Below are 22,424 nucleotides of genomic sequence, written 5' to 3' on the forward strand. Positions count from 1 at the left end.
GATTCCGCAACAGCTCAATTTAACGATACATATGTTTTATCATTTGTTTGTGGATTCCACAAACTGTTTTAGATTCCACAAATACTGTTGCGGACTCCAAAAATTTGCATATTTTGGGAGCGATTTTGAGCGTTACAATGATTTAGGTATTTGTTTGTGGAATCCAAAACAGCATAGAAGATCAAAGAAAAGTAGCAATGTTGCGGATTCCGCGACAAAACTATTTTGGCTTGTTGCGGATTCCACTAACAATGCAGAGAATGCACAGTTTGGCCTCGTAATAGAACACATTAAAATTCTCAAAAAAAATTCCAAATTCGAGAAAAACCGAAAACCGGTTTGTAATTTTTGATTTTTTTTGTCTTATTTCGAGCGAAGAAAGCGAGCGAGCGAGCAGTTTTATTGTAATAGCTTGTAAGCTTACAATTGTTTATTTTAAAAAGTAAAAAATGATTTTTGTTTGAGTAAGGTTAGTTTACTTTAGCTTTTTTTAAAATATTCAAAAGTTCAAAAACTGCAAAAAAGCTTAAAAAGCTTTTCAAAAATTTTCTTTTGATTTTTTGTTTTTGTTTTTCTAATTATTTTTCTACAAAAATTGTTTTCTAATTTGATTTTTTTACTATGACTGTCGAATATACCTAATCCCCAGTTTTGTCAGCTCCTTTTATCACACCACGCCGAAAAAAACGGCAATAATTTGAAAAAAAAAAACGTTTTTGTTTTTTAAAACTATGATGGGAACATTCTGTGCTACTTGCGCAGTAATCGGCTATTCTTGCTGTTCTTGCATTTTTCTGTGCAGCTAACTGACAAAAGTGAGCACAATTTCAATATGTACTCATTTTTGCAATTATGAAGCATTTGTTTTAGCCGACATTCTGCAGTCTGCCGAAATACTGTTTCTCATAAAGCGCATTGACCGGGTTCACAATTGGCACAATTTTTATCTTCAAGTTACCAGCAGAGGAACTTCCAAGTTTTTTGGCAGTGCGATCTCAAATTTAGCATTTGTGTAGACCTATGACTTGTAGACAGTCGCCACAGTATTCAATTTTTACTGTTTGAATTCAACCTATTGTTTAGTTCTTACTTTAAAAAAGTACAAAAGGAAATATCAAAATAGCACCAAAAAACTCTTAAGATCTGATGCGTATCATCTTTCGTTGCGATGAACTACTTCAAACTATTGCATCTTCCTAATGCTGCCTTTGGAGCTTCTGAGACTGGCTCTTTCAAACTGTTCCGCGGAGACCCCCGACTGTTGGCTGGTGGACACTTCCATGTCTTGGTTAAGGGGGTGCATGTATGCCATGTTCGAGTTCTCACTCTCCCAACACTCCTCATTCGTGCCTTCTGCCGCCTCCGAAGGAACAGGGGAGACATCCTGGTCCTGCACGTTTATCTGGAAAAAAAACAGAAGCTTACTGATAGGATGAAATCAATTTAAAAACACTAAATTCCCATATTACATACGGTAACTCGTTAATAGGTACAAAATTCGCAATGTTTAATATCGTTGAATTAGCCTTTTATAGGAGAAGATATTTCAAGATAATTAACAATTGGATTGTCAAGGAGAGTTAACAATTTTGCGTACTCAAATTTCCTTCCATCTTTATTTTCTTTACATATGTTGCTATAAAAAGCATAGATCTACTTTCTATCGGTACTTATTTAGTTAAACACCATTGATCCACGAGGGAAAGGGCCAAAATACGAGCTGCACAGTTCTTCACGGAGAACCGCAGTTGTGTCTTTGCTTAAAAACTACATGAATTTTTTTGGCTATTTTTTGGGCTGGATAATTTTGCTTCACCCTCGAACATCCGGCCTTTCGATTGAGAGGCGGAGACGTAACCACTTCACCGCCGCTCCCCTTTTGTGATACCTACCTGGTTCTGAGTTGATTCTGGTTCCTCTTCCTTATTCTGTCCCTGTGGCTGAGTCAGTTGGATGGCAGCCTCGCCATGGTGTGTCCTCACCTGTTCACACAACCAAACCATTGATATTCTCTGACACTACCGTAAGTTGGAAAGAAACTATAGCGTACGGGGCTTTCAACTGCGTTCCAAAACAATTGAAAAGCTGACTCCATTTAGATCCGAGTTTATACTGGCTCAGACACTAATTTAACAAAATTGGTGAAATCGATGTTATCATTCAGAGAACGAAATATTTTGATTGCAGTAGGGTACCAAAAGCTTCTGTAAGACAGCAAAAGATTAACGGTACATTTAACGGGCTTTCTAATCTATTCTACAAAAATGCGTTGAAAACTTAAATCAATTACCCGTCCCCTAATAATCTCGATTTTGCAATCCTGTTAACGTTTCAAACCAATATTTTTGTTCTAATCATTAGTGAAAGTGAATAGAAACATTTTTTTTTGGTTGAGATATATTTTTTTGCTAGACAATGTCCGGTACCACAAATAAACATCCGAAAAAGTTTTTTTTGCTCTGTCATAGAAAAATTTTTTCAGGCATGAGTCAATCACAATAATTTTTTTTTGCTGTTGAGTCAAATTTGAGCGAGCAAAGCGAGTGAGTAACCTTTTGTTATGTGAAAATAAGGAGCTGTAAAAACTTTAGCTTAATGTTTTACAACAAATAAGAAATCTAGTTATTGAAGATTCATTTAGCGCTTTAAATGCTTAAAAATTAAAAAAAACTGTAGCAAAATTGAATAACTTTATAAAATTTGAATTAACATTTTTGATTTTTACCCGTGCGATAAGCAAGGGTGTTACAACCAGCTACTAAAATTTTCCCCGTTGAAATTTTTGTTCACAGGATGACTGAAATAAGTGATCATCTCCATCTGTACTTTCATCAAGTAAAAGACAATCTTCGAGCATTTGTGCATTTTAAATGCCCGTTTGACTCAATGAATATATATTTTCTCGCATTTGTTTGGTTTAAAAGAAATTGCCGTAGCGGACTCACTTCGAATAGTTTCAGGAGCAAAAAAAAACAGTCTAAATGTTTCGAGTGGGGCTCAAATTCTTCTTGATTTTTTAAAAATTTTCTTTACAAACAATTTGTTTTTGGCGCTAGCTAAACAAGTGTCAACCAAACAAAATCGGTTTTTGTACTAACTTGTATGTTTTGCTTTGATTCTAATTCATCATTCAATTGTATTGCTTGGCATACTTTCCTGTAACGAACTTTAATCACGACAAAATCAAGACAAAGATATGAAAGTTTGCCTGTGTTGAGATCAGTTAAGTTATGCTTTTCTAGAAGTCAAATACACTCAATTATGTTCAAAATTTATTTTTGTAGCGTTTCTAAATTCGAAAAAAAACTATAAAGTTTTGGTCGAAAAAATCTGTGCTACTTCCAGAGCAACCGGTTACGCCTGTTAGAATGCAAATAAATTTTTATATCCTTTTTAATCATTGCTTATGACAAAAATTGAAGGCCCTCAACCTAGTTTTTTTAAAAGAAGGGAGCGCTGTTAAAAAATTACAATTTTATTCGAGAAAATTGAAATCTATTTTTTACCAAATATCAGAAAGTCATGGAGTATTGACATATGATGCCGGTGGGCCCTCCTTGCTCCGAAATTAAAGGACAGTTAATAAGTGTTAAAACAAACAAGGATAGCAAATTGTTGTGCGAGTAGCACAAAAAAATTCAATCTCAATTATTCAAGAAGGAAAAATCTAAAATCAAGAATGAAAATTTAAATTGAAAAAAATCATCATTTATGGTAATTTCTATATCTTTTCTGTCTTTATTTAAAACAATCAGTTGAACAATATAATGTTCAGGAATAATTTTTCATTTTTGCTAAAAACGTATGAATTGCTATAGAGCTCAATTGGATGTCTTCAAATTGAGTTCTGCATCAAGCAACAAAAGTTTTGTAAATTTGGTCATTAAATTGAAATTTATCAAATCAAAATTCTAATATCAAAGACAGAAACTTAGAATTTCCAAAGAATTTTTTTTTGTTAGAACAAACAAAGGCAGCCAATTGCTGTGCAATAGCACATAATGTTCAAAATTCAATGATTCAAATAGGAAAAATCTAAGACCAAGAACGAAAGTTAAAATATCAAAAAAATCATCATTTAAAAAAAATTTAAAATCTTCTTTCTAAAACTTTTTTTCCTCTTTTTATTAACATATTTAGTTATATCTGTAAAAGGTTAAAATTGTTAAACAAATCACTTGGATGTCTTCGAATTTGAGTTCAGCGTAATTTTTTTGTATATTTGTCCAGCAAACAGAAAATACTCATACCCATTTTAAACCACGTTAAAAATTTTTTGATTCTTATGAAATCCAAATCTTGGCTGAAAAAACATCATTATGATATCACACTTGACTCTCTAAGTTTTCTTTGGGAAGGTCAAATGTTTTGTAAAAAACACACCTTCAACATTAGCTTCCTAGCATTCGGATGAGAAGCAAAAACCTAAAAACCTAGTTTTATTTATGATAGTTTGAAAAATCAGCAGTTTCCTTACGCAATCATTCCCGCACTGACAAAAATGGATGAGGATCAATTTTAGTATGAAAAAAGTACGTTGATTAATTTTAGATCGATTTTACTATGAAAAAAGTACGTTGATTAAATTTAGAGCGATTTTAGTATGAAAAAAGTACGAAGATTAAATAAAAAAGATGAAGATTGATTTGGACCGTTTAAAATTGACTTATGTTGATCTTAAATCCCAATTAAAAAAACTGATCCAAATCGATTTTAAATCAATTTAAATCCATTTTTTCCAATCTAAATTTGTTTTTTTATTTTTAAGGGGATTAAAACTGATTAAAATTGATTTGAATCGATTTTTTTCTTTCGAGATTTATCAGTTTCAAAATTTTATTGCATTTATTTCTTGCTTATTATTTTTCATTTAACATCTAGCGTTTTGTAGCATAAAAAAGACCAAATGAAAAGACCAAAATATCGATAAAATTCTATGACTTTCTTGCATTTTTTGAGCTCAAAAACTGATTTATATTGACCTTTTTCCTGATTCGTTTCATAAGTTTTTGCTCAAAATCTGATTTACTTTCATAATTTCTATGATTTTATTGCATATTATTGAGATCGCAATTTAATTTTACCTGAGCTTTGTTACATATGTTGATGCGCAAAATCTGATTTGTAATGATGATTTTCTAGATTTTCACTGCATATTTTTGAGCTCAAAATCTGGTTCATATTAACATTTTTTATTTATTTCTTGAACTCTAAAACACCTGGCACGTGTTTTCATTTGAAAAATCAGGAAAAAAATGTTTTAATTAGTTTTCTAAAAAGCATGTTTTTTTCTTTGTTAGCAAAAAAAATCGATTTTTGGTGCGTCAGAAAATCCATCGAAATCGATTTTAATCGATTTTAAAATTTTCAAAATGATCGATTTAAATCGATTTAAGTGAGGTTCTGATAGATTTAAGGAAGATTCAGATGGATTTTAGTGAGTCAGAAAATCCATCGAAATTGATTTTAATCGATTTTTTAGACTTTAAAATCAATTTAAAATTTTCAAAAAGATCGATTTAATTCGATGTAAAATCCATTTAAGTTTGTAAAATGCACATGGTTAATCAATTTTTATCGATTTAAAATCAATTTAAATCGACAGGAAACAATTTCTGTCAGTGCGGGTTGGCTTTAAGTACAACCAATCAGAATTCCGAAAGAGTAATGAGACTGATTTGCGGCGCTTGTTTTTTTTTTCATTTTTGGATGCTTTTAGCAATGGGATCAAAAGAACTCTTCGTTTGTACCACCATTAAATTTATACATCGTAATATTTGCTTTGCTGTAATATTTTCTGCTTATTGTTCCGACCACGAAATGGGAAGGAGTTTTTTTATAAGTTGTGTTTCAGTTTTTTCTACATTTTTTCGCAATACATGAAGGTCCCAGTGATTTATCGTATTGTCTTTTTGAAGTCGTTTTTGACAGATATTGTTAAGTATCCTTCTGTCGTGATTGATCAAATTTTCAGAATTTTTTCGGTAAAGAAAAACGGCATTGATAATTTGCTTTGTACTCCAATTTATAGCAAGTTAAGCTCCAATTAGCGCTTCTCACGCACTAAACACTTGATAATCCTCATGTGGACTGAATTCAACTGGATATTTTTACTGTCTTATTTCTGAATTTGTCTTTTTGCAGCCTAAGTATGACATTACCATTGACACTTCATTGATCCTCTCCTCCTTCTGTTGTGTGTATTTGAAAGCTCTCTGCCCCGCATTCTCTACACTGTGCTTCACAGCCTCAAACAGTTGGTCTACTTTGGCTTTCTTCCTCTCAAATGACTCCACTGACCCCTGTGATGACGTCAGCTCCGGCTTACCATCACTGTTCACCTTCAAAAACACAAGTCTTTTTTTTCTTTTTTTTCAAGCAATGCTTGCTTCAGTTACATATAATACTTATTTTGACGCGGAAACAAGTCACAAATAGTCTTTCGGCAAGAAAAAAGATTATAACAAGATACTGAAAATTGAGACATTTATGAAGGAAAGGACCACCTGAATCACGGCGAACCACAGTTGAGCTTATTTGTTAAGATCTTCATGCGTTTTTAACTGAGATTTTTTCACTCTGGGAAGTGTTGCTTCACGCTTAAACAACGAGCACACCACAAAACAAAACCTTCTGTGCACTTAAGTTATTGCTCCAACTCCAGAAGCATGCACAGGATTTTTTCGAGGATGGGGGTTGTTTTTGCAAAAAAAAATTAAAATTTTGGTCGATTTTTTTTGTTCGACTAAATTGATTTTCTGAGCTCCCCTAAAGCTCTATCAAGACCAATTTATTACGGCCTTTACAGAGAACATTTTAAAAAAAAACAGGCGAAAAATGACTTTTTTTGAGAACTTTTGAAAGTCAATTTAACCAAAAATTTTTCGATTTGGTCATTTTTAAATCAGATTTATGGGCATATGGCGGCGGCGGTAGACACGCCACAGCTTCTCTTAAGTTATTTAAGTTCAGCGGAAAAGACTTTTTTGATTTCGTCTGCTGAAAGTATTTAGTAGTAAACAGGTCTTGTAATCTGCTCAGGCAATTGTTTGACGGTTTCATCGTTGTTTTTCAAGCCAAGTCGTTTTTAAATCAAATTGCGTACAAGCAAACAAGCAAATTTAACTTGAAAGTCGCTTAAAGTCACTTTTACGAGCATAGTCGTTTTTAGTGAAATTTGCATTACAAAATTTTGTTTACGAGCGAACTTTTTTCACAAAACACCTTTTACAAGTAAAGTCGTTTCTGCAAGAGAGTTCGTTTTGAAATCTAGTGGTATGACGATTAGAAGAAAAAGTTATAAACACATTTCGCTTTGCTCGGTTCTGTAAGTTAAAGATTGGTATTTATACTATAATGATGTTGAGGTCAATCGAAAAAACTGTGAGCTGAACCGTCGGCACAAAAGATAGTAGTTTTCTACCGAAAGTTATTTTTAAAAAAAAGATCATTGTAACAAATGTATCTATGACATTTGGGAACTTCTCAACAATCAGATCAATTTTAAAAATAATCATTGACACGTCCTTGAATAATGTAACCACATAACAAACAATTTCATTAAAAACAGGCTAACCAGACCGTACCTTTAGTTTAAGAGCTTTTCATAATTCCTTTGCAGTTCTCATGAGGTTGGTCAGAAAAAAATCTAGGGTCTACCTTGATCGTCCATTCCTCTGATCTCGTGATGACATATTTGGTGTCCTTGATATTCGCCAGTTCAAGCCCACTGGATTGATTTTTTCGCTCTTCCTCACTAGGAACTGCAATCTCTCCTTCATCTGGCTCCGAAATAGCTTCTTCTTGTTGTTGTTCCGGAGGAACCCTTTCTTCTTGGTCTGCTGGGTGTCCATCTCTGTCTATGATTTCTGGTTTCTCTTCATAATCATCTTCGATGCCTGGATCCCTCCTTCCAGCCGACATTGGTTCCTGGTCTGGCTTCTCGTCAATCGGGTTGAAAGCTTCGCTGATTTCAGGTGAGACTTCAGGAATCGTTTTCTCCTTTTTTGGGGGAGCTCTATCAAAATCTTGGGGTCCCGAATCTTGTCGACGATTTTGTTCAAATCGGTATCTCTGATTTGACGAAGCTTGTTGAAATGTTTGCTGGTGATGTTGACGTCGCTGACTTTGCTCCTGCATTTGGAATCCTTGTGCATGTTGCCTGTGGCTACTTTGCTGAAGCGCAGATTGTTGAAACTTTTGTTCCGCTTTGAAGTTTGAACCTTGTTGGATATTATGACCTTGAACTCTTTCAGCTTGGAAATCGTGATTTTGGTTCACATTTGGTGAATTATAGTCATATTCCAGATAACCTTCCTCCTCATTTTTAAATTGAACGTCAGTCTCAAGTTGTCCATTTTTCTCTCGACGAAATGCGGCGTTCTGTTTTTGATGGAACCTTCCATCCCTTTCAGCGTGTGCAAATTGAATATTTTCCCGTTGCAGCATTTGTTGCTTTTTAAGATCATTATGACCAGTTTGAAAATCACTCTCAATGTGCTCAAAATTTTCATTATCTCCATTTTCAGCATGACTGAAACCAGGAGTATCGTTTTGTGAGGGAAACACTTCATTTTCGAGATTGTTTTGCTGCCAATTTTCACAGTTTTCTTGTCTCTGGTTCCAATTTTGTTGATTTTGAAACCTTTGTAGGCGTTGTTGCTGAAATTGGACAGTATTTGACATTTCAAAAGCCAGATCATTTTCGAAAAATTCTTTTTCAGTGATGTTGTTTTTGACGCGCTCAATTTCTATTTCATTTTCATTTAAGTCGTCAACTTCTTTGTTATTTTCCTGCATTTCTTCAACGTGCTCAAATTGTTCACCATCCTCATTTGCCTGTCCACGCGGTGTATTTTGCTGCACTTCTAAAATCTGTGCTGTTTTGAACTGCTCATTGTCGACCATGGAGTTTCCATTATTGTCGATATTTTGGTCGTTAACCTCGAACCCGGACTCCATAACTGATTGTTCTCCGGTAGCAAGTTGATCACGTGATTCTGGTTCTGGAACAGTTTCCCTCGGCGTTTCTGCTTCCTGGATTGCGTCGGGAATATTAAGCTCAACTGGCTCCGACTGACTTCCTTGCGAGTTCATAATTTTTTCACTGACCGACCCAACCTCAAAATCCTTCGACTTTATTACACTTTTTGAGCTATAGGAGCTACTGTTATTTCTGCTCGGAATTTGCGGTTGAGGTTCTCCAGCTATAAAATGATTTTCATCGGCAGGTCTAGCTCTGATGTTTTGATAGTCAACTGCTGGTAAACTGTCGCCCCTCAGTCGTGAACCCGATTGTCGCAAAGCCGAGTCGGCTCTGGATTGAGGCCTTGATCTGTAATCCGAAGACGATCGCGACGACAGGTTACTTCGGTTGTCGTGCGGGTTTCCAAAACTACCTCGGTAAGACGACAAGCTACTTCGTTGACCTCTAGCGGCAGGACTGGGCGAGGTATATCTAAACTCGTTCGGCCCCCCGTGGAATGACTCTTTCATCAAGCTTTGCCTCTGATCTAGCCTTGAACCTCTGTTCTGGTTGTTGTAAATGTCCGGTTGCATAATTTCTGCCATAGCTGAAGGTGTTCTTTCTTCCTGACTTAAAGAGTGAGGCCGCGAGTTCCTCGAATTCCTCTGCATCACCACCGGACTTACAGCTTGATTGTTATTTTGTGGTACATAAACACTATTTACAACTTCTTCATAATTGTTTTGAGGATTGCTGTAACCATTTACTACTTCAGCGTTGTCTTGTTTCTGGCTAGCAACGCGCATCATGTCTGGATTATCTGGATGCTGGTAGATACTATTCACAGTTTCTCGCTGATTTCTTGGCACGTGTGGCTCATTGACAACGTTTCTCCCATTCGGGGGCGGGTGTTTGTAAAAGGCTCTTGAACTTCGATTTCCACTACCGTTACTACTATTTCTACTTGCATCTCGAGAAGGCGTCCTTGTTAGAGGAGTGCCTCGAATCGAATGCCAACCTGATGAACTTGGTTGTCGCATAGGCTGAGTTTCTTCGTGAATTCGATTTGAATATGCTTCCATAGGACGAGAAGGTGAACCCAATTCTGGCTCTTGTTCCATTTCGGGTTGTTTTGCCGGCACTGGTTTCCCGGGAACATTGCGAGGATTTTTAACCGGCCCAGGCTCTTGATTAACGTTTTTGCTTTTTTCGGGACTTCGTCGTATATACATTTCTTGCGTATCGCCCAATTCTTGGCTTGTTTCTTGTCGCTTTGGAACTATATCGTTTTCGTTTCCCTGATCCCCAATATGAAACTCCTTGTCATCCGAACACGGACAAATTTCATCCTCATTATTTGCCGAATCCGAGGCGTTATTTGGAACTATTTCCTTTTCATTTCCCTCCTCACCTATATAGAACTCCTTGTCATCCGAACACGGACAAACTTCATCCTCATTATTTGCTGAAACTTGCTCATTATTAGGACTTTTAGACTCGTCTTTTTGTTTCATTTTGTGAATAATTGTTCTCTCAATGTGACGCCTGGTTGTCGTTTTGGTTATGACGACTCTGTTGACTCCTGGACTCGCAGGCGGTGTGAACTCTTCAATCGCTGGAACATCAGTCGGCGAGAGGTACTCTATAAACTCGTTTCTACTCTCAGGTCCCATTTGACTCCGAGCACCTTCCGAGTTCGTTTTTTCATTCGTTGTGGAACTATTGGGCTGTGCCATCTGGCTTTGCCTTCCCGGGGTTTCACTTTGAGACGCTGATGTCGGCATATTTATTGGTGGTATCGTTGAAGCGTTGCTATGATTACTCTGAGGTCGCGCAACAGGAGGTTTGCTTTCGGAAGGAGGTCGCATCGGTATGTCTTTGATCTCCTCGTGTCGAGGGGTACTTCCCATACTTGGACTATCTTCCATAAGAGGTGTCTGCAATTCTTCATTTTGCACGTTTGAATTATTAGGCTGAACTTCGGCGTGGCTTGGAATCGATTGCACTATTGAGTTTTTGGAGCTCCTTGTTTGACCTTGAGCTGACCTCTGTATTTCAGGTTGCTTTGCGGGATTCTTTTCGTTATTTGAACCATTTGGAAGTGAACGTTTTCTCTCTTGCTGAGGATTTTGCCGTGCAGTGCTTGTGTTTGGCTTTGACCCGATTCTTTGATTTTCATTGAGGTTTATTGGCATATTTCGAATCTCAGCATGCTGTTTGGTCTCATTTGGCCTCTGGTTTCGGTTCGGAATATTTTGTGAACCCATTGACTGCTGGCGCTGGTTTGATTGAACGTTGGGCTGAGGTTCTTTTTTAGTCCCTGTTCCATTGCTCTGTGAGTTGACAAAAGGTCCTCCTGAAACAACAATTCCCTTTATTTCTGTATTAGCTTGGACGTGAAATGATTTGGATGTTCATGATAAGTTAGGACATTGATAACTTTAGTCTCAATCCAGTTTTGGGTCGGCAGGGGGTTGAATCCTTGAAAAAAAGGCATCAGCACATCCCCCCCCCCCGCCCTCCGCCAATCCGCCCCTGCTATTTACTCAATTTTAGTTAAGCTGATTTTTCTGCTAAACTATTTGACTTTCACCTCGCAAATTGAGCGCGCATTTGAATTCGACAACGCGATAATCATAATAATAGTCGCTGCGAAAATTAACACCAATGCGCCACGTTTCACAGATCCATTTTCGAAGAAACTACTATCGTATTAAAGTTCATCTTGTACTTTTTTTAGCTGCTGAAATCTCAGGCGATAAAAAGAATATTCTGATATCAGAGCAAAATTTTGTTTAGAAACTCCTAGCTTTTATGGTGTAATAATTTGGTATACAGATATATTAGACCGTAAAAATAATCATAATTCTTAATGGTGGTTTCACCGCCTAATATATCCGCCAGATCTAGCATTCTGTAAATTATATGATGGTGTAAAATGCGCTTCGAACTGCTTTCATTTATTAATGCGCTTTCATTTATTGAAAGTCGGTGGTATATATACCAACACTGCTCGTGACTTCTCAAAAGTTTTACGGGTTTTTGACTTTTTGAAAGTTTTAGATGGACATTTTTTACTTTTTGAAAGTTTTAGACTTTTTAAAAAACCTTTTTGACGTTTTTAGCATTGAATCGATGCCAAATTATTTACAACACATCAACTCAACTTCATTTTCTCTCTTCAATCTATCTATCTATTCTATATTTTGGTCAGTTAAAATTAGTTAAAACAATTAAAAACTATATTTATTGCCTGATATTATAATAAAAAAAATTCGCTCTTTCGAAACATTTTTACAATGGCCAGAGGCCAGGAAAACATAAATTACATCACTTCAAATCATCTCACTGAGCCACCACACGAGTGTTTTTTCTGCAAAACGATTCCAAATCGTCTCAACAGCGCAAAATGCTTCTCATGCGGACGTGTGATTCAGAAGGAAACTGCCCTGAGGATAATTCGACATGAGTCATCGACTGATCTATCTATATCGAGTGGGTGGAATTTTAGGAGATCAGAAAAAGCATTTGTGGTGGAAACAGAGAAGGTGATACAACTTCACCCATAAAATAAAACAATCGACAGAACTATCCAAACTTTATGCAATGTAAGTAATGATAGTGCTCATGAAACTACATTTAGAAACTAAATTATGAAAAAAAGCACTTTTTTAAAATGGAACATGAGTAACATTTTTATTTATTAAAAAAAGAAAACAAAACTAAAACAGTATCTTGAGCATGTGTTAATTAACTAGTGAACAAAGAACTCGTTTCAGTTCTAGAGAGCTACTATAAATTTATTGAATTTAGGAACAAGTTTACATGAACTTTCAAACCCTGTTGTGGCAAGTTGCGAATAATTGGATCAAAACCAAGTACTCTTTTTTGATTTTTAAAGTTGAACTCTGGAACTAAAAGTATAATTTACTCTAAATGGTATAGGCACGTTTGTAGTAAAGTTGACGATAAAGGCTTAGATCAGTGGAAAAGCCGTCTAACTGTTCTCATCGTTGTCCGATATGTCACTTATGTCACTTATGTCACTAGCCTCGCCGGGTTGTTTGATTGTTAGATCTACATATGAAGAGCAGACGAGATTCATCAAGATTTTCCCCATAGCTGCAAATGGCGCATTTATTATTCCAAATTCAAGTAGCCCTTTCCAAAATTCCAGATTCTTTTCATCAAAAACTTTACGTAGACTGTCTAAATGATCGGTGCTGAGCCCGGTAAACTTTTGATAGTCGGAGAAGCATTCAGGGTAGAACTCTTGCACCCAGTTGGCCGCAGATTCCCTCTCTAGTTCCGTCAGTTTTTCTCCTAAATACTCCGGGTCTACAGCATAAGCAACTAGTGCAAATACAGGCGCGTGTTTCTCGTATAGTCTTTGAGCTAACTCAAGCCACTTACGATCCTCATTTTTGAGGCTTTCATCGTATTCGGAGAGCAAACGCTTCCATGCATGTGTGCTGCAACCGAGGCCATCATAGTTCATTAAAGATATTGAAGAAGTGAGACTATCTAGAAGAGTCTTCGCTCTACCACAGTTTATTGCGAACGGTCCAGTCAGATCTCTATCGATTCCGGAGACATTTTTATTGACAAAATTAATTTGTTTCTTAATTGAAAACTGCAGAAAATTGTTGCCTGCATGATGTTGGATGCTTCGAAAGAGATCACTCTTTTGCAATTCGACATGTATCTGATTCATTGCCTCCTGTTGGCAACAGTACTCGTAAACTGGAGGAAGAGGTGGCTTCCGCTTGTGCAATTGTGGGGGACGATCTAACTGTTTCGTTAGAACTCCTGTTAAAGGCGCGTCTTCAGGTCTTTCTATGAGAAATTTGTACTCTAAACAGGCATTGAAAAAATTCTGAAAATTAATCCCACGTCCAAATATGCAAGGTCTTTCCACAGTGAGATTAAAGTTTCTATTTTCCATACAACGCGATAAAGGCTTTGTAGTAAACTTTTCCGGCAGGTGCTGGCAATTGTACTCCTTAATTTCGATTAAAGATGTCAGAAGTTTGCTACCGTTGTAATTGATTATTGATTTCAGCAATTGTTGATAATTCAGACTTTCTTCAAAATCATCTGGAATCTTATAACCGGGACGCAATGCTTTGGTCATATAAATAAAACTCTCGTGCTTTGCTTTATCGGCAGGGATTTCGCAGTCAATAAAAAACTTCTCAATAGCCTGATTGATTGTTTTGTTCTCATCGGGCGAATCATTTTTGGCTAATTTTGAAACATCTGAATGTTCTGACGAATTTTTTGTTAATGAATGATTTTTGACCGAGTGCTTTTTCCTTTGTTGATGATACTTCAAGTAATGGGTTTTCATTCGGTGCGCTACACCTGAAATTATTTCAGGCTGCTCACAGTGGCGGCATTTGGCTTTATTTCCCGGTAGTCTTTCGAACTCTGTCCAAATAGGGTCACGTTTTCTCCCCGTTTTTGCTGCTGCTTCGGCACAAGTTTTTGTTAATGAATGATTTTTGATCGAGTGCTTTTCCCTTTGTTGATGATACTTCAAGTAATGGGTTTTCATTCGGTGCGCTACGCCTGAAATTATTTCAGGCTGCTCACAGTGGCGGCATTTGGCTTTATTGCCCGGCAGTCTTTCGAACTCTGTCCAAATAGGGTCACGTTTTCTCCCCGTTTTTGCTGCTGTTTCTGCCATGAATGAAAGAATGGGATGGAGGTTAGAGTAAAAAGTAATTCAAATGCTTGACTTGCTGCCAACTTTTATTCAAACAAATTAATTATCAAATGAACGAATTGCTACTCCCAAACACAACGTCTCATCACAAATTTTGAAGAGTCATGAAAATGCTCTTATGTTCCTTTTTCATTGAAAACTGGCTGCGGCATAAATTTTTCTTGATCCAAAATAGAATGGTTAACCGAAAAAATGGGAAAGGGAAATTCAAATAAGATGTCCAGCTAAACAAGGTTAGCATGTAGCTGTGCGAGTGCTTTTACCTCAGTAATCTTGCAGGAAACTTGAAAACTGAAAAAAAATGTTGCGACTTTGGCTTGTTTTAGTTTTTTTTGGTTGTTTTTTTTGTTTTTTTTTCCGCGTAAAATCAAGTACTACAAAAAATGACGGAAGGGATCGAGTAACGTCATATTAAAGCTTTTGTTTGCAGTCGTGATTCGAACTTTATTAAAAATTTTCGAAAAAAGCCTTCTGAGAGATAAACCGGTATAATTTTGAGTAAAATAAGACATATAACTCAATTATATTCCAGAAATTTAATTTTTTCCAAGTTTGCATTTGCGCCAAAAATTCTAAAAAAAATGCGAAAGCTTAAATTTAATTACAATTTGTTTTTGATATTTCAGAAAAATTTCGAAGCAATTGTAATCGATTATTTTCATCTTGTTCTCAAAAAATTTTTATTGAACGAAATATCATCTATTATAATCAATTACAATGGATTTTAATCATTTTCTTCTATCTTTCTGTGTGCTATTTTCCTTTGTTTATATTAAATTTAAACTTACTAGGCTTATTATATATTTCGCGGTCTCGCTCATAAGTTATTTATAATAAGTTGAGTACGTATTTTTGTAACTCTTTTATTCAGTTTTTCTACAAACCGGGTGAGGGGAGTTGTAAAAAGAGGGATGGAAGCATAGGGGGGACGTGGCAGGGGGAAGTAGTGGGGGACGTGGGGGGAAATAGTGGGGGACTTGCGGGAATAGTGGCCCGCGTTGACCAAAACTTCTTATCATACAACCTTAATATTTGAAAAACTTCTTGCCATACAGTTCGATATAATTCCATACGTAGAGCAAATTGTATGAAGTTTCTATTATAAGCATTTTTCTATATATGAAAATAGTATGACAAGTGTTTTTTCCATAAAGCAAAAACTTGATTTTTGGTCTAAATTTAATTTCTGAAAATTTTTGGGTTGTGTTCGTAACCGAACGCAACTGACAAAGACCTTGGTTTACTCAAAGCACCAAGGGTTGGACGGTCTTGCATTTGCAATGCATAAAAACAACCTATTTTTTCTTAGAGCTGTCTTTCACAATTGATACAACAGTAGTAACAAACTTTTAAATTTCTGCAAAAATTTTCAACGATGATTATTTTTGAAATTTGATTTTAAAATTATCAGACATTGATAAAGAAATACATAAAAATGCCATACAAAAAAAATAGGAGTTTTCAGCGTTTTGAAAAAATATATATATTTGGCGAAAAGGAGAAAAATTCAACATTAGTTTATCCAGTGCTACGTTATGCACACAAAAACTTAAATTTTGCATGCAATTTTTTTTGGAAAATGTTTGTTTGAGCATAAAATTCGATTTCGATTTGCGGTTGAAAAAACCGAAAGTTTTTAAAGGCAATTTCAAAAAACAATTTTGTGTTGCCATCACAAAAATGCTATTCATACAATTTCTATATATGGGAATTGTATGATAAGCATTTTTTCAAAAAAAAACCTCGGATCAAACAGCCGCAGAAATTATTTTATATCTTTTTTCAGCCATTTTTCGAAAATGTAGGAAAATAGTTTGACAAGCATTTTTCCATACATATGATGTATGGAATTGTATGATAAGAATTTTTGGTATATGGAGGTCAACCCGGGGGGAGGGGAGGGGATGGGAGGGACGTGGTGACGAGAGGAGGCGTAGAGGGGGACCTAGGTGGGTAGTGAACCGTCATTATGGGGATGAATGCGTTCGCTCACGCTTGAGTGCAGAAAGCTGCAATAAGTTAAATAATAATTTACAAAAAAATATTGGTTGTTTTGAAAACAAAAATGGAATTTAATCAATTATTATAGATTAAAAGTCCATTACTTTGCCGAAATTTGCCATGACAATTGATTATATAGGGAACATTTTATTTAACAAAAATCGATTATAATTAATTTTTATTCACGAAACTTTGGTGCGGGCAAACTATTTTTTTTTGTGAATTGTAAGCGGATTCCGCAACAAGGACGCTCTCTTTGTTCTTCTTTTGTGATTTTGCTTTCTTGATTGTTCCGACAATTATTAACATGTTTTAAGACATGCTTCAGGGTTTGAGAGTCATACCCCTATCCAGTGCACCGTTTGGTGTGGCGCGTGCAGGATTTATACGACCAATGGAAAGGTCCAGGACAAAAGTACTGGAAGCCCAAACCATTGGTGAAAATTAGATCATGCATCTCTCGCTTTATAAAAGATGTTCTCGCCCGGTCCCTTCGACGAGAGGTAGCCAGGTCTTACCAAAAGCATCAGGAGAGCCATGAGTTTATTTACATTGGCCAGTTTTCCCCAGCAAATTTTCTCCGAGAAAAAAAACGATTTGAGGCGGATTTGGGGGGGGGGGGGGGGCGGTTGCGGACGCTTTTTCCTCAGGGATTCGACCCCTCCGCCAACCCAAAGGGTCTCCCCTTTGGTAGTTTTTAAGAAATCCATTTGTCGCCGACCGACCCTAAAATTTTTCTAAAGGCGCGTTCGGCGCCAATATTTACTAACTTTGAAGCGGAGCGCGCCAAAAAAACGCGATTTTTTGTCAAAATTTTCCAAAAAAATGCCCAAAAACGGCTTTTTTGACCTGTTTTTTTTTTCAAAAATTTTACTGCGGCGCAGAAATTTTGGCAAAACAGGGTATTTTTACTGCTTTTGGAGAGTTCGGAAAATCAATTTGGTCTACGTAAAAAAAGGTCGTCAAATTTTTCGATAAGTTTTTGAAAATCCGCCCCGCCCTCAAAAAAATCCTAGATCCGCCCCTGAACCAAAGGGTCCCCTCTTTGGTATTGTTTTATGACATCCATTTTAGGCCGACCAAAGCGAGCGGGCGCCGAAAAAACGTATTTTTCTGTTCAAAATTTTCCAAAAAAGGCCTAAATTAAGCGACCCCTTATTCTCGTCACAGAATTTGTCCAAAGGGTTTCCGTTGGGTACTATTTTGTGACAAAAATTTTGGGTCGATCACTTCTGAAAATTTTTAGCGGTAAAACATACAAACTACAGCATTTTCTTCCTAAAAAGGCCCAGACTTGGAAAAATTTGCCAAGAGTCAGAGCTGAAAAAGTTCGACATTTACCTAAAAAAACTTGATAATACTTTTCGGAATAGCTGTTTCAACTGTGTCGGAAAAAGCTGTCTCCCCCACACCTCACATATGCATCAATTTTGTGTTGTAACGAGGGGTTTTACAAGGTTAAGTATGAATACCAAATATGTTTGTCATAGCCTAATTAGTCCGCATACCAATTTTTGTAACAACCTGATGATGTGAACAAAATTCTACTAGTAAAATTTCGCGAGTGGATGGGGGGGAGAGGAGGAGGAAAAAGAGCCTTGGAAAGTTCCTGCTCACGCCAATGGATTAGAAGAACTTAGAAACCCAGTTTTTTCTAACGCTTTTAGAAAAATTCACTCTTGAAAATATTGAAAGTTTTTTTGTAAATGTTTTTTTTTGAGAGTGCGGAAAATGAAAATCCCGGAGGGCTAGTCGACCGAAAATTGTGGTCGTCAAAGTGCAGGCTCTTTTTCCTTTGAAACCTGCAATTTTGGCTCTTTTTCCTTTCCCCCCCCCCCACCTCACACAAACATGAATTTTATGGTCTAACGAGTGGTTTTACAAGGTTGATTATGAAGACCAAATATGCTTGTTATGACCTAATAAGTCTGCATGTCAATTTTCACGACAATCGGACAAAGTAAACAGAAACTTCAAATATAAAAATTTGCACATGGGGGGGAAAGGAAAAAGAGCCACAATTTTTTACTAGTAAAGTTACTGTTCACATTGTCCGATCATAATGAAAGTTGACATACGGACTAATTAGGATGTGCCAAACACATTTGGTCTTCATATTTAACCTTGTAAAACGACTCGTTAATAAAATTGATGGTCGTGGGAGGTGGGGGAAAAAGGAAAAAGAGCCAAAGTGTATTAGCAAAGAGCAGAGGGGACCTTTTATGAGACAAGGAGGTTGACCTTCAGAGGCCGGCCTCCTAAATTCGCTACAGTATGAGATAAAAACTATTTGAATGATTAAAGATTTTTGCAAGTTTGGAAGTAGCCCGAATCACAAGGACTTCTGTTGATTTGTTTCGGAAGCAACGATTGTTTTGGTAACAGTAACAGGTATAAATGTTATTTTTAAACTGACTAAAAGTAATGCAATATGTATTAGAAGTTCTGATCAATCTTTTACAATGCTATCAGAAACAGAAAATGTTTTAATGAACCAGGCGTGTTGCAACCCTGTGTACATAAAATCATAAAAACGAAAGAAAAATCAAACAAACTGTCGAATAGATTCATTGTTTTCATTACATATTGGCTTTTGTTTGAGGACTTTCATGGACCAGTCCAAATAGAAAGTAAAAGTTCTTTTCTTGACCATAGTCTCTCAGTTTTGATTTTTATGAGCAGCTAGTTTCTGGACTGTTTATAGCACGTGCATTTGAAATAAAAGCTTGAGAGTATCGTAAAAACTGGCCAAACTTTTATTTGTAGCTATCTCGAGTCTTTTATGAATCAGGATTGAGGTGGCTTTCACTCTATTGACTTTTCTACTCGGCCTCATATTACTCGGGGAAATTCTCAGTTAACATAGTCCCTTCGACCCAGATAGATCAAGTTCAATCTTGCACCCCAGCATTTAAATCGTGTGAAGTTTTGAATTTTTCTAAGCGCTGCAGGTAAAATGTTCGGCTCTTTTTCCTCTCCCCCCCCCCCCCCACCTCACACGAGCTTCAATATATTAGTGTAACGAGTGGTTTTACGAGGTTGAGTATGAAGACCAAATATGTTTGTCGTGGCCTTATTAGTCTGTATATAAATTTTCATAACAATTGGACAATGTGGTCATTAAATTTACATGTAAAAGTTTGCAGGTGGGTGGAAAAGGAAAAAGAGCCAAATGTTCAAATCTAAGTGGTTGGAAGCTCCAACTTTGAACCAAGTTTACATCCCCCCACACAAACTGCTCGAAGGGGATGTTAACTTGGTCCATAACTCCTCCAAGGGGATGCCTTCTTCTCCTCCAAGGGGACGCTTTCTTTTCCTCAGGGATTTGGCCCCCTGCCGACCCAAAGGGTCCCCCTTTGTACTATTTTGAGATATCCATTTTTGAAAGACGGACCCTATGTTCTAAAGTCGCCTTCGACGCCAATCTACACTAATTTTGAGGGGAGCGCGCGCCGAAAAAACGCAATTTTTTGGTCGAAATTTTCTAAAAAGTGTCTAAAAACGCCTTTTTTTTTAAAAAAATTTGACTGCGGCGCTGAAAATTTGGGCTCTTTCTCCTTCACCCCTGATATACAGACTAATAAGGCCACGACAAAACATATTTGGTCTTCATAATCAACCTCGTAAACCCACTCGTTACACTAAAAAATTGAAGCTCATGTGAGGTGGGGGGAAAAGGAAAAGAGCCAAAATTTGGCCAAATTAGGGTCTTTATAAGTAGTTTGGGAGAGCTCAGAAAATCAATTTGGTCGAGCTAAAAGAAAGTCGTCAAGAAAAGGTCGTCAAAATCTTAGATCCGCCCTTGTATAAATTTACAAAATGATTGAATTCCTTTAAATAAAATTACAGTTATGCGACGCCAAAGGTTCCATGGTAAGCTGTGCTTTTTCAATCCCCGGGTTGACAAAAGTGTGCAACCATACATCGTACCATGGATGGTTCCATGGAAGTCATGAAAAAACGCCCACGTAATTTTATGTAAAAATAACACATTTTCCGATTTTGGATAGTTTCAACAAAGCAAATTGATAGGGCGTATGAAAATCAAAACTTTCATACATCTAGCTGATTGCAGCTAAACTGCAAACTAAATTATTTTTTTTGTAAAAATTTGTTAAATTTTCAGTTAAAAGTTAGTTTTTGTAGTTTCCTCAAAAGTAAAATACTTCTAACAAATTGTCTTGATAAGAAGGCGAGTGATAATTTTTCGACTTTTACTACTTTTACAGCGTTTTGTTACGACTTTCACAGCATAATGAAACGTTAGCAAGTTATATACATTAACAAAAAGGCAAGCTTCCAATGTTTGTTGATAATCAAATACAATATGAGTTGTTGAAGTCACCGATAGTTTGATATGCATAATCAGGGTTGCGTAAAAGATTACTGTTAGGATTAGGGTTTTAGGATTAGGGTTTTTAGGATTAGAGTTAGAATTTAAAAAGATCAGGAAAAATAATTTATGTGGCTACAAGGCCTTTTGAATGTGTATAAATTTACAAAACTATTGAATTCTTTTAAATAAAATTACATTTATGCGACGCCAAAGGTTCCATGGTAAGCTGTGCTTTTTCAATCCCCATTCTGACGAAAATGTGCAACCATACATCGTACCATGCATGGCTCCATGGAAGTCATGACTAGGGTTTTTGACGGCATTCACGCATTAATTTTTTCAAATTCTTAAGCGAGCAATTTTCTGATTTGACTAGTATTTTAAGAAGTTTTGAGTTTGCTATAAGACTCATTCTGATCTGTCGAATAGCAATAAAATATTTTGAAAATTTTTGTAAGATTTGGTGCAGAGATTAACAGACTTGTTTTGATGCAAATAAATCAAAAACCTGGCTTCCAAATGTTCCAATAAAAACTCATAAAGCTACCAAAATAGCACAGAACTTCTATCTTTTCAAACTGGATTTGGGTCCAAAAATGACTAATAACCTAATAAAATTTATCGGTGAGAATATATCCCGGTTTGATTAAAACAATCGAAATTTTGGAGCTCTAATTTGTTGCTCTGTTACTTTAGAAACATATACACTTTTCAGCTTTGCCACCTTCTGCGCAACCTTTATTATGCAAAGGATACTGTCGGTGACTTCAGTACGACCTATTCGAAAAGATAGACTAAACACGTTTAAAATTCGCTCATTGAAAACAAATCATGAGTTTATAGATACAAAGTGACCACTCACCTTTTAGACAAAAAATAGAGAATTTCTTTAGTTTTGAGGGACAAAGCAAATATGGATTTCCCAACGAACAACTAGTGGGCCAGCTGAAAATTTTAAGCTGTTTGATAGATTTAAAGAATATGTTCTGATGCGAAAAATATTGAAATATTTTCTAGTTCAAGTTCAAGTGTTGTTTCAAAAAGTTAAATCGATTTCCTCAAAAAAATTAGGGAGCGGATGTCATCAAGTCTTCACCGAAGAACTTCGATAACAGTTTAGATGCGATTGGTTAGATATATCGAAAAAAAATTCCCCAACGCCTTCAATAAGTTCGCTTTATTGAACTCAAATATGAAAATTAATGGAAAAACACGTTCGGTCAAGAAATTTTTGCGCCTCATATGTGTCATTTTAAACTAGGAGAACTCAATCATACTAAAGATATACATTCATTCCAGGGTTTTGTAGCGAATTAAATTTTCTATCTCTTATTGCATTTTTTGAGTAAATACCTTATTCAACTTGAGTGTGCACGGGAAAGCAAAATACCCTC

At 36.2% G+C, this 22,424-nt stretch overlaps 2 protein-coding genes across 3 annotated transcripts; both read right to left on the reverse strand.

Annotated features, from left to right (window-relative positions):
• Window positions 1–1,132: 1,132 nt before the first annotated feature.
• Window positions 1,133–11,878, reverse strand: LOC134844777 (protein PF3D7_1417600-like). The gene is made up of 5 exons (XM_063861593.1): window positions 11,851–11,878; window positions 7,660–11,321; window positions 6,162–6,341; window positions 1,893–1,982; window positions 1,133–1,402 (listed from the first exon to the last, which is right to left on the reverse strand). Exons 1-5 carry the CDS (start codon window positions 11,876–11,878, stop codon window positions 1,184–1,186), a joined length of 4,179 nt encoding a protein of 1,392 aa, XP_063717663.1. The 3' UTR covers window positions 1,133–1,183.
• An 819-nt stretch (window positions 11,879–12,697) lies between these two features.
• On the reverse strand, window positions 12,698–19,187 carry LOC134843843 (uncharacterized). 2 transcript variants are annotated; one of them, XM_063860147.1, is made up of 2 exons: window positions 19,037–19,187; window positions 12,698–14,716 (listed from the first exon to the last, which is right to left on the reverse strand). In XM_063860147.1, exon 2 carries the CDS (start codon window positions 14,652–14,654, stop codon window positions 12,963–12,965), a length of 1,692 nt encoding a protein of 563 aa, XP_063716217.1. In that variant the 5' UTR covers window positions 14,655–14,716; window positions 19,037–19,187; the 3' UTR covers window positions 12,698–12,962. The 2 variants fall into 2 exon arrangements, with proteins under 2 accessions (XP_063716217.1, XP_063716216.1); XM_063860146.1 differs by having other exon boundaries at window positions 19,031–19,187.
• Between the last annotated feature and the right edge of the window lie 3,237 nt (window positions 19,188–22,424).

The sequence above is a fragment of the Symsagittifera roscoffensis genome, chromosome 4 (assembly GCF_963678635.1).
Source record: "Symsagittifera roscoffensis chromosome 4, txSymRosc1.1, whole genome shotgun sequence".
Taxonomy (NCBI): domain Eukaryota; kingdom Metazoa; phylum Xenacoelomorpha; order Acoela; family Convolutidae; genus Symsagittifera; species Symsagittifera roscoffensis.

Excerpts from the sequence above, each read along its gene's own strand:
- LOC134844777 (XM_063861593.1), bottom strand. The coding sequence starts at position 11,878 with ATGCTAGATCTGGCGGATATATTAGGCG. Across the intron at positions 11,322-11,850 it reads TCTGGCGGATATATTAGGCG|GAGGACCTTTTGTCAACTCA; the intron begins GTGAAACCACCA and ends TTGTTGTTTCAG. Across the intron at positions 1,983-6,161 it reads GGATCAATGAAGTGTCAATG|GTGAGGACACACCATGGCGA; the intron begins GTAATGTCATAC and ends TTGTGTGAACAG.
- LOC134843843 (XM_063860147.1), bottom strand. The coding sequence starts at position 14,654 with ATGGCAGAAACAGCAGCAAAAACGGGGAGAAAACGTGACCCTATTTGG.